Here is a 17,098-nt window from a genome sequence, read left to right on the forward strand (position 1 = left end):
TCATAGTAAAAACGAGACTGAGGAAGGTGTGTCGCCTGAAATCGACGGTTCATTGGCTGTTCGCTTGGGGTCTTTTTATTATGTTCAAGCGATGCACACGCTTTTGGCTCACTCCCGAAGCGAGGCTTGACACGCACAACTACAACAAAACCCTCCATTTTACTTTTGCGCGCATCTCTTCTATTGGCCCCGTTCCATTCTAACGCGCGGTACTCCTCGGGCTCCTGATTGGGTGCCTTGTTTCCCATTTCTGCCACGACTGTGCCCGCCCCGCGCTTAGTCGGACGAGGGTCTCGGGAGGGAAGGACGGCTGTCTCGTTCCGAGGTGCGGTCTCCTCACGCGGTTTGTGTTCGCGCTTTCTCTTCACGCACGGAGAGAGGGAGCAAGCGTATTTACTGAACACCTATATATTCTCTTTTATCCCGGGACCGAAAATACAGTTGCCAAACTGTGAGCGTTTATTTTTTAGGGCATCCCTGTGTGTTCATTTTTTTTTATCGTTTTTTTTTTAAAGGGCCTTCGTTTTTAACGTTATTTTTTGTCGCGGGAGACAGTTTCTTACTGCAGAATCCTCTTTATTGGCACAAGTGCGTCACTGAAATACAAGTTAATTAATAAACATATTTTCGTTTTGTCTGACGCAGATATTTTAGACTGGTTTTATTCCTCGGTGTTTATTTATTTACGCCCGCCCCCTCGGGTGGGTTGGTTCCGCCCCAAAAGCCAGACTCTGGCCTCACCGATTGAGCGAGGGTAGGGGACCGTCTGCTCTCGCTCTGCCATTGGCTGGCTTCGAGGGGGGACCTCAGTCGCACGCCGACTTGAGTTAACGGGGCCGGATCGCGCGCGCTCCCGCCCGCCACGCCCCCTCCCGCGCTCGAGTCTGCACAAGGAGGAAGCACGTGGGCAGCTGGTGTGAGGAGCTACAAAGGGACTCTGCAGCCTTTCGTCCTGTCCGGCGGAATCCAGCTGCAGGAGGACACCGAGGGCCGCTGTCTGCTGACCGGGGACCCTTCGGGGCGAGCATCGACCCGTGAGGCGCAGCCTGCCGCAGGAGAGCCCGGTGGTGAGATTTATGTTCGTTTGTCGGGGAGCCCTGGGTTGGGAATGTTGCCTGTGTGGGTCTGAGCGGCGGATTCAGTGGTCGTGTGCGTGCAAGGTGCATCCCTGGGGCTGCCCGTGTGTCCTGTCTTGTAAGTACCCATTGTGACGGCGGGCGGCCCCACTCAATGCTTATCTTACGTGTGTATATGCTAATGTATTTAATTGGGGTCTATTGTGCTTTCCTGATGGTGCTGATCTGTGTTGGATTGTCATGAAGCTCATGTTGAATGTAATTGAATCCTTTAGTGACATACTGGAAATAAGACATTTATCCGACGTGTGGGGTGGGGGGGGGGCATGCTCCGCATACTGGGCCCGAATTGTTAATGTAGCGCGTGACAGGCGGGCAGCCAGCTTCAGACTCAACGCGACCATGTTATAGCGCCTCTTGTAGCGCGCCGGTCTAGTGGGCGCTTTGTGGGGCCCCGCGCTCTGGGGCACTTGCGTCTCCGTAGGTCTGTAAGCCGCGTCTGTTTGGGGGGGGGGGGGGGTGCTTCGCCCTCCGCGGGTGCTTCGAAGTGCGCGCGCTGCTTCGTGGCACTGAGGCCTGCGCGTCTGACCCGGGTGAGCAGCATCTGCTGTGAGCTGCGGGGCCGATCGGGCTCGGGCACCGTGCTCCGGCTGGCTCACCCGGGGAGGGACCGGGCGTGGGGGCGCCAGACCCCGCTCCTCGCGGCCAGCTGCGCGCAGGTGGGCGTGGCACCGCGACCCTCGGATCCGCGCGCAAGACCCGCCGTGCCTAGTGTTTCTAAGCAGGCGCACCCATCAGTGACCCACTTTGGCATACATGTATCTGGCAGTGGTGCGATGCATAATGCGTCGGGTGGCCTGGGATGGGATGCTCGTGTCTGAATCCCGGACGCGCCCAGATGCAAACGCGCAGGCTTCGTTTGCCCATCGAAGGAACAGCAACAGAACAGATGGCACAAAGGCGGCTCAACAAAATGGTGGCCGCCGCCAGCGGGCGCCCTGTGCATCGCAGCTGCTGCTGGGTCCCGGCCTTGGGGGCGATGGCGGGCGGCGGGGGGGATGGAGGCCGAGCTGCGCAGGGATGCGGACCGCACACGTGTACGCTCTGGGGCCTTCCTGTCACCGGGGTGACGCGGCGAATAAACCTGGCAGCGATGGGGGAGGGGGCACTAAGCAGGAATCATAAACCTGATTCCCAAAGCTGTCCCTTCCCCGTACGGCCCCATACAAAGTGAACAAGTTGACACTTTATGCCTCGTTGCACTCACGATCGCCAGACCCCAGCTGCTAGACTGAGGCAATCCCTTCAAAGGCTCATGAACTCGCGCCTGTCGTCGACCCTCTTCCTTTGAGGGTGGGCATACCCGGCTGGGGTGGTGAGGGCATATATGTATCCCCCTTCCCTCCATCGGTGTCGGGGGCAGTGCTGCCCGGAGCGCCCTGTCAGAGCACTTGTGCGAAACGCTATAAAGTTGTACCATTTTTCCGTTGCCTGTTAATTACACTGTTGGTTTGCTCCAGACGGTGGTCTATAATACTCCACACGGGAGCCCACCTAATGTATATATCTTCTTATAGTTCACTGTCTGGCCCCTGTCACTCACATCTACTACTCTCAAGTTAGAAAGTCAAACAATTATCGTCTAAAACTAGCTTAGACAGTGTGAAACGAGGTGATTGACTGGGCTAGCGCCAATTCGTCCCCAGGTTTCGACATCGGAGTCTGAATTTTTAACCAACAGGACTCGCAAGCTGAGTGGCGACATTTGTTAGTTTGGCTACAACTTTTTTTCTTATTCATTCTACCAGTGGCAGATTTTTTTGGGTGGCGGCGTACCTTTTTTTTTTCTTTCTACAGCATGCGTTTTGCTTTCCTTAGGACCGCGGTCCATCCTCTTGCGTGCTCCTGTTCATGGGGTGGACGCAGAGCTGCAGAGTGGGGTTCATATCTGCACACGACTTTGCTGCAGTATTTGGCTAAAATCAATTTTCTGCCGTGACCTTGCAGTTGTGATGGATCAACCACGGGGGCTTAAACGCTGGCTGTGCAAGGGCTTGCATTTTTCCTAGGGTTGCAACGTGGACTCCCCTCTACAATGGCCTGCAGTGTATCTGCCTCTCCAGAACCACTCGTAGGAGCGGCGCCACCTTCTGTAGTGTGTAAACTGTGGCTAGTCCCAGTCCCTGCAGACTGTATCGTGTCATCTCCGATTTCACTTATGATGGGCTCCTGGTCAGTAGTTTCAGCAATGACCTCTTTCTCCTGCAACAAACAACTTGTCCCTGGCCCTATATTCAGTTAACTTCTCATGGTGTCAGCGAGACCCTTAGGCCGCGATCTTAGTAGATGGTTTGCGGAGTCTCCTCGCATGTGTTAGCAGCTTGTTTTTTCAGTTTCTCATCGTGATCTTGTGATTCATCCTCTGGTCTGTTATCAATGGCTTCTTTGTCCTATAGGATCCCGGGGGTGCCTCCGCAATAGATTGTATTTTGGTTGTCCTGCTATGTGTATTGGCGAGGGCCACCTGGGTTGTTGTGCCACTCAGGGCCTCGGTGCAGCTCCTCCTCTTGTCCTTCAGGGTATATTGGCGAGGGAGCCACCTGACTCTTGGGACCACCTCTCTTGTGGCTTGTTGTGCCCCTCAGTGCCCCGTGCAGCTCCTCCTCTTGTCATGCAGTGTGTATTGGCGAGGGAGCCACCTGACTCTTGAGACCACCTCTCCTGTGGTTTGTGCCCCGCAGGGCCTCGGCGCAGCTCCTCCTCTTGTCCTGCAGGGTGTATTGGCGAGAGAGACACCTGAGTCTTGGGACCACCTCTCCTGTGGGTTGTTGTGCCCCGCAGGGCCTCGCCGCAGCTCCTCCTCTTGTCCTGCAGGGTGTATTGGCGAGGGCCACCTGAGTCTTTGGACCACCTCTCCTGTGGTTTGTGCCCCTCAGGGCCTCGGTGCAGCTCCTCCTCTTGTCCTGCAGGGTGTATTGGCGAGAGAGACACCTGAGTCTTGGGACCACCTCTCCTGTGGGTTGTTGTGCCCCTCAGGGCCCCCGGCGCAGCTCCTCCTCTTGTCCTTCAGGGTATATTGGCGAGGGAGCCACCTGAGTCTTGGGACCACCTCTCCTGTGGTTTGTGCCCCGCAGGGCCTCGGCGCAGCTCCTCCTCTTGTCATGCAGTGTGTATTGGCGAGGGAGCCCACCTGAGTCTTGGGACCACCTCTCCTGTGGCTTGGTGTGCCCCTCAGGGCCTCTGTGCAGCTCCTCCTCTTGTCCTGCAGGGTTGGCGAGGGAGCCACCTGAGTCTTGAGACCACCTCTCCTGTGGCTTGTTGTGATCCTCAGGGCCCCGGTGCAGCTCCTACTCTTGTCCTTCAGGGTGTATTGGCGAGGGAGCCACCTGACTCTTGAGACCACCTCTCCTGTTTGTGCCCCACAGGGCCAAGGCGCAGCTCCTCTTGTCCTTCAGGGTGTATTGGCGAGGGCCACCTGACTCTTTGAGACCACCTCTCCTGTGGTTTGTGCCCCGCAGGGCCCCGGTGCAGCTCCTCCTCTTGTCCTTCAGGGTGTATTGGCGAGGGCCACCTGAGTCTTTGGACCACCTCTCCTGTGGTTTGTGCCCCTCAGGGCCTCGGTGCAGCTCCTCCTCTTGTCCTGCAGGGTGTATTGGCGAGAGAGACACCTGAGTCTTGGGACCACCTCTCCTGTGGGTTGTTGTGCCCCTCAGGGCCCCCGGCGCAGCTCCTCCTCTTGTCCTTCAGGGTATATTGGCGAGGGAGCCACCTGAGTCTTGGGACCACCTCTCCTGTGGTTTGTGCCCCGCAGGGCCTGGGCGCAGCTCCTCCTCTTGTCATGCAGTGTGTATTGGCGAGGGAGCCCACCTGAGTCTTGGGACCACCTCTCCTGTGGCTTGGTGTGCCCCTCAGGGCCTCTGTGCAGCTCCTCCTCTTGTCCTGCAGGGTTGGCGAGGGAGCCACCTGAGTCTTGAGACCACCTCTCCTGTGGCTTGTTGTGATCCTCAGGGCCCCGGTGCAGCTCCTACTCTTGTCCTTCAGGGTGTATTGGCGAGGGAGCCACCTGACTCTTGAGACCACCTCTCCTGTTTGTGCCCCACAGGGCCAAGGCGCAGCTCCTCTTGTCCTTCAGGGTGTATTGGCGAGGGCCACCTGACTCTTTGAGACCACCTCTCCTGTGGTTTGTGCCCCGCAGGGCCCCGGTGCAGCTCCTCCCCTTGTCCTTCAGGGTGTATTGGCGAGGGCCACCTGACTCTTAGAGACCACCTCTCCTGTGGTTTGTGCCCCGCAGGGCCTCGGTGCAGCTCCTCCTCTTGTCCTGCAGGGTGTATTGGCGAGGGAGCCACCTGACTCTTGAAACCACCTCTCTTGTGGGTTGTTGTGCCCACCAGGGCCTCGGTGCAGCTCCTCCTTTTGTCCTGCAGGGTGTATCGGTGACGGTGCCACCTCCGCCAGTTCGCTTCTCAACTTTTTCCAGATCCAAGTAATGGCTGCCTTTGTTTGCGGTGCAGGCCGGTTAGCACCAGTCCCTCTCGGGCATCGGTGTCTTCCTCATACGTTGGCGTGGTGCCTTGGCGCCGTGGCCGTTGTGTGTACGTTTATGTAGGGGTGCAGGGGCGGCCTTAGGCATGTGCAAGCTGTGCACCTGCACAGGGCCACCACGCCAATAAATATCCTTAATATAATAATCCTCTGAAAATAGATACATATTTGTGTGGCGGCCCCTAGCAGGGATTTCGTGACCTCTGGCTCTGTTCCACTTCCAAACACCCTGACCCCCCTCTTCACTGGCCTCCGGGCTCCGGACCCCCTCTTCCGGGGCCCCCTACCTACGCTCCCTGCCCAGTGGCCACCATGAGCCTAGAGCCGCCCCTGAGGGGTGGTTAGCGTTAGTCCGGCGTGCCCCTGTTCAGCCGTGTGTTTATGCAGCGTAAAGGACCTGCGGAACGTGGCCAGGAATTGGTGAGCTAGTGTAAGGCTGCCAGCCTGGTCGTTGAAACTCTCTTTATCATCACCCCGCCCTACAGGAGTCAACACGGCGGGGAAAATCGCGGTCTCTCGCAAGAGCAGGGTTTGCATTTGCAGGTTTGCTGCGTGTGCGCCTCCAGCGCGGTTCTATGTGCATGGGGCGCAGAAATCTGTGCCCCACATTGGTGGAGCACCCTCCACCCACACAAGGCATGGCGAGCGGATCATTCTATAATGGTTATCCACAGCCGTGGGCTTAGAACCTGCAGTCACTCACTGCACAACCTTCTTACCTTAATATATATACCTCGAGTTTTATAATTTGGAACTGTCTCGAGGTCTAAGTTAACGCAGTCCTGATCATGAAGTTTTCAACCTGTCCCAGGACTTGTTTTCCGTTCACGTGGCTGTCCCACGTGCTGTCGCAAAAGCTTAGCTGGAGTGCTGTTTCTGTGATGTGAATGGGGCTTTGTCTTCCTTCCAAGCAGCGAACCCGTACAAGCAAACGCCACCATGTACACTTAGATGAGACCACCGCCACATGGTCACTCACTACGGCTGTGCTTTTCCTGATGAAACTCGACATGGTGTAATCTTTCATGTTCCTTATCTCGCCCGTGTTAGTGAAGTCCCTGCAGGCAGTGCATCTTATGCCAGCTGTCATTTACTTGTTGCCATTTGCACCAAGAAGTAATACTGCTTTTGTTATTTAATTGCCTTAGGTCTTATGGAATGACATGTTATACCTTTGTAGCTTTTTCCTGCCACATACTGTTGCAAGCTGACTGTACATAACACTGGGCAAGGTTCAGTGTAAGGTAGGCACTGCACCACCAGTGGCACGGGGCAGCCTTGTGCAAGGGTCACTGACCCAATATTAGTCAGTGGAGACTAGGGGCATCATACCAGGTGCAGATTGCATTTGGGTACCCGCAGTTTCAGGGCCCAGGCCCCTGGAGTTAATTAAGGCAAGCACATGGGAGGTGGGGGACAGAATTGCAGCACAAAGCTACACCGTTAGTGGCCGGGTGTACATCGGCATAGAGTGCTCAGTGCAAGCAAATGGGGAGAATCTGTCGCACAGAGGCTGCAGCTCAGTGAAGGTGACCACTGGCTGGACAGGTAAGTTGGGATATTGTGGAAAGCTGGGCCACCGTCAATAGGCTCACCAAGGTCAGAGGCTGAGAATGCAGGAATGTCTTTTGGGGGTCAGATTTTTTTTTTTTACCTGAGCCAGTAGTGGTCAAGGGGACCCTTCGTATTGAAGCTGCAGGTGACTTCTTTGGGTCCAGGAGAGGTCAGCCACGAATGGAGTAACCATGTACAAAGGGACACTTTCCTACACATACTGGGACATAAATCACTTTTTGTTAGGTCGTGTAAAAAGCTACCCAATTTGGTTATTGTGCATAGTCTTGGGAGTGGTTGAGTTGTGAACCATGAGCAGTACCATGAGTAGAATTCTAATGCTGTGCTCGGTGATGTTTTCTAGACTCGAATGGTGTGTTGTGCACGATTGGTGTGCTAAATAAAGCTCGGATGAATAGGTTGTAGCTTGTTGAACAATCGATGTGACTTGTAGCCTGCTTTAGTTTTCTGAATCATGAGGGGAACTGCAAGCGCTCAATTCATTTCCTGTGTTCTAGGTGACTGCTGCTGATACTTATTCTCATCGTGTGTGTTCCAGGGCTTGCAAGTCTTTTTTTCTTTTTCCTTTCTATGATTGGATGGTGGGGGAGATTAGAAGTGTGGCAAATCCCAATGTGACTTGTGAATTGTAAGATTAGATTGGAAGAATTGTCCTAGCATCCGAGTCTCGAAGTGAGCTTTGCAGGAGATTTTCATTTCAGTCTGTTCCTTACTTCTGCAAGGTGGTTGGTCTTTAAACTTTGGATTTATCCGCCAGTGGGTTTCCATTTTGGAGAAGTTACTGACAGGATAGCGCCCATTACACCAACACCCCTCTGCTGCAAGTACTTGGAATATATAACTTGTGGCTTTGCTACATAGAGATGCCTTGTTTCGCAGATTGTGACTAGTTTTTGGAGGCTGTTCAACTGACAGGATGTGGGGAGATTGTCATTTGCTGTCATCTTAATTGACTGGCACAGTGAATGCTGCTTGGCACGTTATTACTGCCCGATTGAAAAGAAGCTGTTGGTTTTTCACTGCCACATTAAGTCTGACTTGTCTTTTGACTGGCAGTTAGGTTTCTGATGACCATCTACCTGCTGATAGTATTATTTCAGAGAATTATTTCATGTTATGCTATTACGGAGCAACAATTTCACTTAAACTGTTAAATGAGAATTGCAGGATGAATAGGTTTTACTATTTCATAGAAACCAAATCCTAAAATGTTTTTTTCCCTTAAAAATAATTGTTTTCCTCCTCGTAAAAGCAGTGTTGTAGGTCTTACTTTAGGAAACATTTTTGTCGGCTTTATTTCTGTTTTTTTTAATTAAGGGAACAGATTCCTCTTTTACAGTACCAATTTCTTTAGATGCTCTTAAATCTCAATCCCGCCCTGCCACTAAACACTATTCTTCCCTGACCACCTCTCTTCCCCTCAAGACCTCTAAACACATCCATCCATGGCCCACTGAAAGACTCGCACCCTGTCTAAACTACTCTCATCCCAGACCTCCTAAATTGGACCCATCCACCAACCTAAAGATTTCAACCCCTAAATTCCAGCCATCCCTAATGTCTATAAGTTTCTCACACTTAAAACCACACCATTCCCGACCCCCTTAACCCTAAAATTCTGTTCTACCCCTAAATGCTACCCATCTATCTACCCTGAAACCCCTTGCTATCCTTGAACTCGACCCATTTCTGAACCCGTAAAACACTTTATGCCTAAATCTTTGAAACCCCCTCCATCCCAAAACCCATCTCTGAACCCTAAAAAAAACCTCCCCACCCCAAACAACCTATTCCTGTCTCCTAAAAACTCTTCATTACCCATCACATACTTAAACCCTTCACTGCCCCATAACAGATCCGTCCCAGACCCCTAATAACCAATTGTCCCTAAACTCGCCCATCTTTGATCCCAAATAACCTTTCATCCTCTAAGCTCCACCCATTCTTGACACCTAAAATCAATCACTGCTCCTAAACAATACCTATTCCTAAATTCTACCAATCGCTGAACCTTGAAAATCCTTCCATAGACCTAAAGTACACCCATCAGCAAACGTAAAAACCCCTTCCTACTCCAGAACTCCAACCATTATTGGACCCCTAAAAACCCTAAACATCCACCCAAATTTAATGAATTTTCTGCATTTTTTTCTTAATTTTCCTTTAAAATTGTTTACATTAAATATGGAGAACCCAAACATGGAAAGCCAATCTGGTTTCTCAGTTACTTTTTGTTGGCTATTAGCCTGCTGTGTAGATTGCGTACATTTGATGGTCACTTCCACTTAAAGGGAGACCGCTCAACTGTTACATTGCAGGCGAGGACTGTTATGTGCACCGTGGTTCTTCTTATTGGTTCATTATTCAGTTACGCTGGTTTCCCGTAATAATGGAATCCGTGTTTCTGTTGCTTGCCTGCAACAATCTTTGATCCACTTGGGCAGTTTGCTAAATTGCATTTCAGTGTTGTGCTTTAGTCTTCAAAGCACAGTTGTACCACATCAGCCATAGATGTTCCATACAGTTGTCCGTCCACCATCCTTCTGTAGTTAGGCCTTGCCTCTTAGTTCAAAATGAAGACTCCCTCAAGTAATGGTAACCTAATGTGTCTCTTTACGTGGCAGTGCATGCTTTCCCCGAGCAGACAATTTGGTGTTTATGTATTCTCACTGTTTTCCAGCGGACACCACCAGGAAGGTAGTGCTCATTGTCTCTGGCCAGGATGTGCAGCTCGACACCCCGGATTTGGTTCTTGACCGACCGGCGCATCAAGGATGACTACCCCCAGCTGGAGATCCAGCGGGCATTAAAAGCCCGCTGCTGCGAAGATGAGCTTGAGTTTCGGTCCCTGCTGATGGATGAAGTTCTGCTGACCATTGAACAAGGAAACTTGGGTGAGTAAGTAGGCTGGGCACTGGAGGAACCTTCCTGGTTGCGATCTGCGTAATTTGAGTAATCGAAGTGTCTCAGACACGGGTGTACTCAAGACTGATTAGCTTGTTCACCTGCTTAGCATGAGCAAGATACAGCTGCCTTTTAACCATTATCATGTCTTGTAGCACTATACCGCTGTATTATCCAGAAATGTTTGTATGGACTAGGTTTGTAATTGTGGAAGTTTAACATACCCAGGTGGATGTATAGAGTGATGTGAAACTAGTATGGTATCTTGGGATTCTCTTAATTGTACATAGAATGTTTGTTTTAAGAAATGTCTACCCAGCCATTCCGTTGCAGATTTACTGGTGACTCGTATCATTCTTTGCCTGATGCCCTTTCACAAGTGTTAGCTAATGAAAGATGGTCTCCCACTTTTTTCTTCTAGAGTGGACTAGTTTAGAGAGTTCATGATGGGTTAGATTGATGTCCAGGTCCTGCTGCACAGCGGACCAAGAATGCAGGTCCGCCATTTGGCGATTGGTGTAAAACGGTTATGGTGATGAGTTGCATTTTTGTTTTCTACAGGTATGCTGTCATTACAGCTAAACAGGTTCATGTTGTCCTCTGTCCAGAGGACATTGTCGCAAAAGTGATGTGCTTTGTTCACATGCTGGTTTGCAAATCCTAATCTGTGCTCTGAAGTCAAATAGAAATTTAGTGCTATTGCTACCCATCCATAAGAACTGAAATTATTCAGAAATTAACTCCTGTGCGTACTTTATTGGCCAGAGATTGTAGATTCCTCGATCGTGCTTTGATTTTGAAAGGGGTGAACGAAATGTTTCGTCCCGCTTGCAGAATTGTCGTAATCTTCTTCACTCAGTGTTACTCTCAAATGCAGAGTTCTGGCCAAATTCTGTAAGTCACTGCATGGCGGAATTTTTCTCCTACTAGGCTCTAAAAAACACATGCTCGTGAGATTTAGCATCCCCAGGCGTAATTTTATAACCTGCGATGGCGGAGAGTCGCCCTCTGGCTAGTAGGTAAAGTATTTTGTAGTGCGCTGCTGAAACTTCATTAAGACAAAACCACTTTTACACCGCACTGCAGCTTGCATGTCTACCATTTTTTTAGAGCTTTTAAGTGAATTGTAGTTTCATGCTAGTTATGCTCCATAAAATATCTAAACTGCGACAACTTACAAGGCTAGGGTTTTCTTAAACTTGTGCTATCGCTATCCTGCTACATAAGTGTCCTACTTGACACACGGCTGACTGCTGCAAGTGGCGTATCTTCCTGCCCACCGTGCGCTTCGGCAGCATGGCTTTTGACCCCCCTCATCTAGCCCTCGCGTGTTGGCATCAAACTGTCCACTCTGCCTCTGTCTTCCTCTTTGCCCCCCACTCCTGTTCTTTGGATGCCCTTCCATTTCTCTACCCCTCTTCTATACCCTGCTCGCTCTTATTCCCTGTTCTCAGATCTATTCTCCATGATCTACTTGCACAACCTTTGCACCTTCATAGCTCTCCTTACCCAGTTCACTGATTTTTGCAACCATTAAGCTCCAGCTCCCTCTCTTTGCAGCATCAGTAGCTTACCCCTCACCCTCCCATTGCTCTCACCTCTGTAATTTCTTAGTGGAGAGGTGTGGTGCAGCGGCCAGGGCAGCTGACTTCGGAGCACAGGGTTCACGGTTCGAGCTCCAGCCTTAGCTCGGTACCATGTGACTGGGCAATAGCTCACCTAATTTCCACGACGGCCCCAGTGCCATGAGACCCGTAAGGTTGAGTAGGTCACGCTTTACAATTACGGATTTACATTTACATAATTGTCTTTGGCTGCATTTATTTACGTCTCTTCTTCCCACTTAACACTTCATTTTCTTCTGTCCTAATCTCCTTTAGGCCAGTGATGGTCCTGTTCCCCTAGTCCCAGAGCCCCCCAGGCACACTGTGCTTCTGTAGCTCACTGCGTTTTGTGTGTCTTCAGTTCCCCTGCTCTGCCCCATGGACGGTCATTCTTCTGATGTCCACAGTATTCACACCTTGGCTGCTAATGGTTTTCCCCTCCTGTGCTGCATTCCCTCAACCCCCATTCATGAAAAGGTCAGCTCGTCATAAGCACAGCTCCACTGTGCCTCATGACGAGCTGAGCTGGGTGGGAAGTTGAAAATAGTTAAAGATTTCCTTAAAAGCAGGTGTATGGTAACATATTTAGATTATGATGCTCATATTTATCTGAAAGTGTAGTGTTTTGCTATGTTTGGCTGCCTAATTTGCTGAAATGCAACAAGCAACAAAGTATGAGTTCATGTTTATCAAATAAATATGGAAATATACCATTTTATGACTCCATATATGCGCAAAACCCAAAATAAATATGGATAAATGCCAATAAGATAGGAATATTTAAATATTGATTAATACAGACTGAAATGTAAAAAAAAAAAACATAAAACCGGGAACCCTAGTTGTAAACCACTGGAGTTTCAGCATACTCTGATACTTATTGCCAGAAAGACTATTTTGTCGTCCCCATTCTCATTAAAAGACTCTTCGGCAGTACTGTATTGAAAAACGGAGTATTCTGAAAAACTAGCCTCCACCATGCCCTTAACACCGAACAAGAGAAACCTAATCCTTACATACACGCTCGCATCCATCCAGCCACATGTATCCTTTGTTTCAGCCGTTCACTCATCTGGCTAACTGCAATGTCTTCCTTCCTCCGTTTAACCATCAATACACTTGTCTGCCCGTCAATCCTTGTGCCTTTCTATCAGTGCTGGTTCCTTTGCTAAGGTGGAAGAGCGTTGCCCCACTGGTTGTTGAGCATTGTAAAATAACAAAGGTTATATTTTTCTTTCTTTCTTTGTCTGCAGTCGGGTTGGCTCATAGAGCGAGCAGGAGCGGTTTTCACCCCCGCCCTACGTGCGCATGACCCTATGACTGGCCCTCAAGGGCAGGCCAAACAGTCATGTGCACTTGGCATGTTCTCCATTGGGCTGTGTTGCACAACCCCATGGAGAATATGCCCAGCCTCCCCAGGCACTGCCTGAGCGACCAAACATGCCGCTCAGACCAATCGCGATGCTGCTCCTGCAGCGTTGATTGGCCAGCAATCTGAAAGCTTGGGTGGTGCTTCCAGTAGAGAAGATGGAGAGGTGTGAGACGAGAAAGCAGCAAAGGTTAGATGATTTTTTTTCATCCCACCCACCACCCCTATTCACACGCCCCCGCTGCTTTCTAAACAGCACCTATTCATTCATCCCTCAGCCTATCTACTTACACTCCCAGCATCTATTTATTGCCCATCTGTTCAATCATACTTTCAATTTCCAATGTTCTTTACATCCTTTCACCTACTTACGTATCAATCCTTCCACTTCTGCAGTTGTCTCCTTTGACCTGTCCACACATTAATCATTTCACCTGCCATCCATGCATCCTTTCACCTATCAATTATTTTGCCTTTTCATTTGTCCTCCACTCCATTCGCCCATTGCCCATCTTTTATATCATTCCTTCCTCCGTGGCCATCTTTTCTCCATTTAATTTTCTATTTTGCTTTTACGCCGTTTGACTAGTTATCCTTTTATATTTGCAAGCCCTCAGTTTTGACTTAATATTTCCATAACTAGTTCATGACCTTTTGTCTACAGAGAAGGCTCTTGGGTTAATCCTTCTGACTCGAGGTAGCAACCCCTGCTTTAGATATGTGGTGGATTGGTTATGCTACTGATGAACATTTAATCACTCTTTTTTGTTTCATTTTATTTGGCATTCTCTGCGTGGTCAAAAAATGTTTTTTTGTGAATCTAGCCAGTTGCTTCATTCAGCCCATTGGTCCTTTGCAGTATATGTCCTCTTGTTGGCATTCATGGCACACCCGCGCTCCGTGCAGCCTTTCATTGCAAGTGGGTCTTTAAGCTGGAGTTGTGGACACATTCGAGCTTGCAGGGTTTTTGTGCCTTGTCCTTAACGAGATTAGTTCTGTGGCTGAATAGGGGTGGCCGGCCCTCTCCTGGGGAGTCTGCATCATACACCCGCTGATGAATCCCTTCAGTCAGTGGTGCTCCGAAGCTGCTTTCATCTCCAGCGCCTCGTATAACCTTGTTGGCGCATTTGTCCAGTGGAGCTGGTATTTAGGTGGTACTTCTGGATCGCTTTGAATTCTGTATGGGGACTGGAGAGGCTCTAATTATGTATGGCGTATACGCACTAGGTATTAGTGCCAAGATATACTAAGCCCATATGTTGCCATGCCAGGTAGCGCAAAGATGCGACTGTGAATTCTCAAGGGACGCAGGGGCCTCCTGCGGTCCGTTATGGGATCTGCGTGCCGCAGGAATGAGTGTATTCCAGTCCCAGTGCACCAGTAAGGCAGCGTGGCTGACTGGCACATCAGTGAGCGGTGCATCTCTAGGCCCTGTCATGGTGTGCTGCTTAGTAAATAAGGTACATCCATGACGTACAGTGACGAAGTACAACACGTTCTCGCATCTGTTCGTAGTGTGGTTGATGCCCGTGCTCCATTTTACCACGGAGTCTGTGCCTATGGGCATTGCCATCTAAGGGAGGACTCGCCATGAACCGAGCTCGAAAGCGCGTCGGATATGGTCGGGCGCGGGCCTGGGCGCAGATGCCAGGTCTGGGCCGCCAGAGTTGGAGCCTTGGATGGCACCGCTGGGGCCGGGGCGGCGTCCTCTGGCTGCGCGTCCTGTGACCAGCATCTGGCAGCGAAAGCGCGCCGCCCCGGGCATTGCGCAAGATGGAGGCTCTGCCGAGGCGCTTCTCGAAATGGATGGCGGTGCTCTGCCCACCTGGATCTAGGCCTCTGCCCCCACCATCGGCCATGAGAGGGCGGCCAAACGAGACCTCTCCGAAAGGAAAACTCGCGCAGCAGGAAACTTGTGGTGACCGAGAACGACCCCTGCCAGCCTGCGCGGCGCCGAAACCCACGTGCTGTGAAGCATGCAGATCAGCTGCAGTGGCGAGCTTCCTTGTGCAGCTCGCGTGTGCCAGCCTGCCGCAGCCCTGCTTCGTGCGGACCGCTGCCCTCGTACGTACCGGCCAGAGATGAAGGCCTCTAGGGTTAGAGCCATCCTTTCCTAAACGGAGGGTTTACTGGCAGACGTGGTGCTAAAAGCAGTGACGGCTCGATATGGCCTTCGTCCATAGGCACGGGGCTGCAGGGACTCCTAGCTTTAATGTGCGGTCTTTACCTTACATAAGGATACTCTGATTACCGTCCATAAGGGTCGGGTTGGTGCTTTTGGATTCAAAGGAGTGATTTTAGAGCTCAGCTTTAAGCGACTGGTTGTAGCGGACTCACTGCGCTCCTTACCGAGACCTCTGGGCCTACCTCAGCGGACAGCAAGGCTCGTACATTAGCGCTGCCTGCAAGCACCATGTCCCACCTAAGATGCATCAAAGAACTTCTCTCCACAAACCCCATACAACTCTCACCCAACTCAACCCAACCCACCAAATAGTTCAAGTGTACTAAAATACACTTGAACTACTACTTCGGACTCTTAAAGAATATGCACAGACCTTACTCCCTGTTCGACCTTTGTTTATCTGTAATATCGGTATTTTTGGTTTGCATCTATTTGTGCTGTTAACTTTACTGACTTAGCTGTTTGACTAGGATCATGTACTCTCTCTATGTAAAGCGCTCTGATATCTGCAAAGATCTTGTTCGCTTTATAGAAAACTTTCAAAATAAAAAAAATAAAAAATGCACTACAATAAAAGATGTAAGTGAACAGAGCATGCACACAGATTTTTCATCGCATGGGGACGCTAATGCAGGTGTGGTATGTATGTGTGTATATATATATATATATATATATCTATCTATCTATCTCTCACCTGGTAACCATCACACATGGTACTCGCTATACGTGGTCTTGTATCCCTCTGGGAATGAGGTAATGTCTGTTTTTAGCTATGACGGGACATCATACCTTTTTGCAGTACCTATTAGCAGTTCTTTGCGCTACACAGGTGCATTTGGCTCTGCAGAGGAGTATTTGTATTTTTCCCATGTAGTGTTATTGCAGTGCATGAAGTAATATTTTACTTTTCATAAGAATGCTGAATTTTCACATTTAAATACCGTAGATGTATATACAATATTCTTGCTCTATTAAGCTGGACCAAGAATACCCTCTATACATACTTCCCCTTCTAAAAAATCTCCAAAATGGACCTAGTGTGGCTAAAAAGCTACTCCTATCGGGTTCTTATTAAATTCACGTCACCTAGCTTAAGATGGTGGTGTTTACTAAACGGCTCCTGGTGGGCTATCTGACCATCAGTCCAGCTTTCTCTTAAGGTGGTCAGTTTACTTTTGATGCTCCTTGAACTTAGGAAAAATGTAAACTGCACAACTACCACAGGTAAAGCTTGAATTTATTTTTAGCAAGATGGATAATCAGATAGGTGGATTATCAATAGCACCCATTGCATGCATGTCTTAGAATTAAACCTCCTCCTGGAAATCGAATGAGAACGTGATTTTAGAAGCACCTATTAGAATTGTGAGATCCTCAGATTATTTCAGAAGTGTCATAACCGTCCCCAAGGATTTTAAGGAACATTCTTGTGATAACCCGAAGTATGGCACCCTAAAGGTTTGCTCAGCCGTAACAGGAGAAGTGTGGCTCACTGGTTAGAGCAGGCAGACCCTGAAGCAGAGGTCAGACCCGGGACCAGGGTTCAATTCCCGACGCGGCAGGGTGTCGAGCTCAAATGTCCACGGACTCGATAATTCTCGCTTCGGTGCCTGACCTAATCATGGGTTCACACTCTGCAACTCTGGGCATTAAGCTTGCTTAATCTCCACTACGGCCCCCCCCCGCGGCGGGATGCCTGGCTTTCACCTTGGGGATGCCCTGTAGGGGCAATCTCACAGGGAAAAACCAGGACTGGTTCCCAAGGCAAGCGCGGAGATACCCCTTCGGGGGTCGATTCTGGCGCTATATAAGAAATATAATAATAATAATAACACCTTAAATG

At 50.0% G+C, this 17,098-nt stretch overlaps 1 protein-coding gene across 1 annotated transcript in view; it reads left to right on the forward strand.

Moving 5' to 3' along the window:
• Positions 1–278: 278 nt before the first annotated feature.
• The window catches only part of RIMKLB (ribosomal modification protein rimK like family member B), a 41,760-nt gene continuing 24,940 nt past the window's right edge, over positions 279–17,098 (forward strand). Inside the window, exons 1-2 of the mRNA XM_086932982.1 lie at positions 279–1,067; positions 9,874–10,087. Of these exons, the coding sequence (XP_086789108.1) occupies positions 9,916–10,087 (172 nt within the window). The 5' untranslated portion in view covers positions 279–1,067; positions 9,874–9,915. The remainder of the gene's footprint in view (positions 1,068–9,873; positions 10,088–17,098) is intronic.

The sequence above is a fragment of the Lissotriton vulgaris genome, chromosome 7 (genome assembly GCF_964263255.1).
Source record: "Lissotriton vulgaris chromosome 7, aLisVul1.2, whole genome shotgun sequence".
NCBI classification, from domain to species: Eukaryota; Metazoa; Chordata; class Amphibia; order Caudata; family Salamandridae; genus Lissotriton; species Lissotriton vulgaris.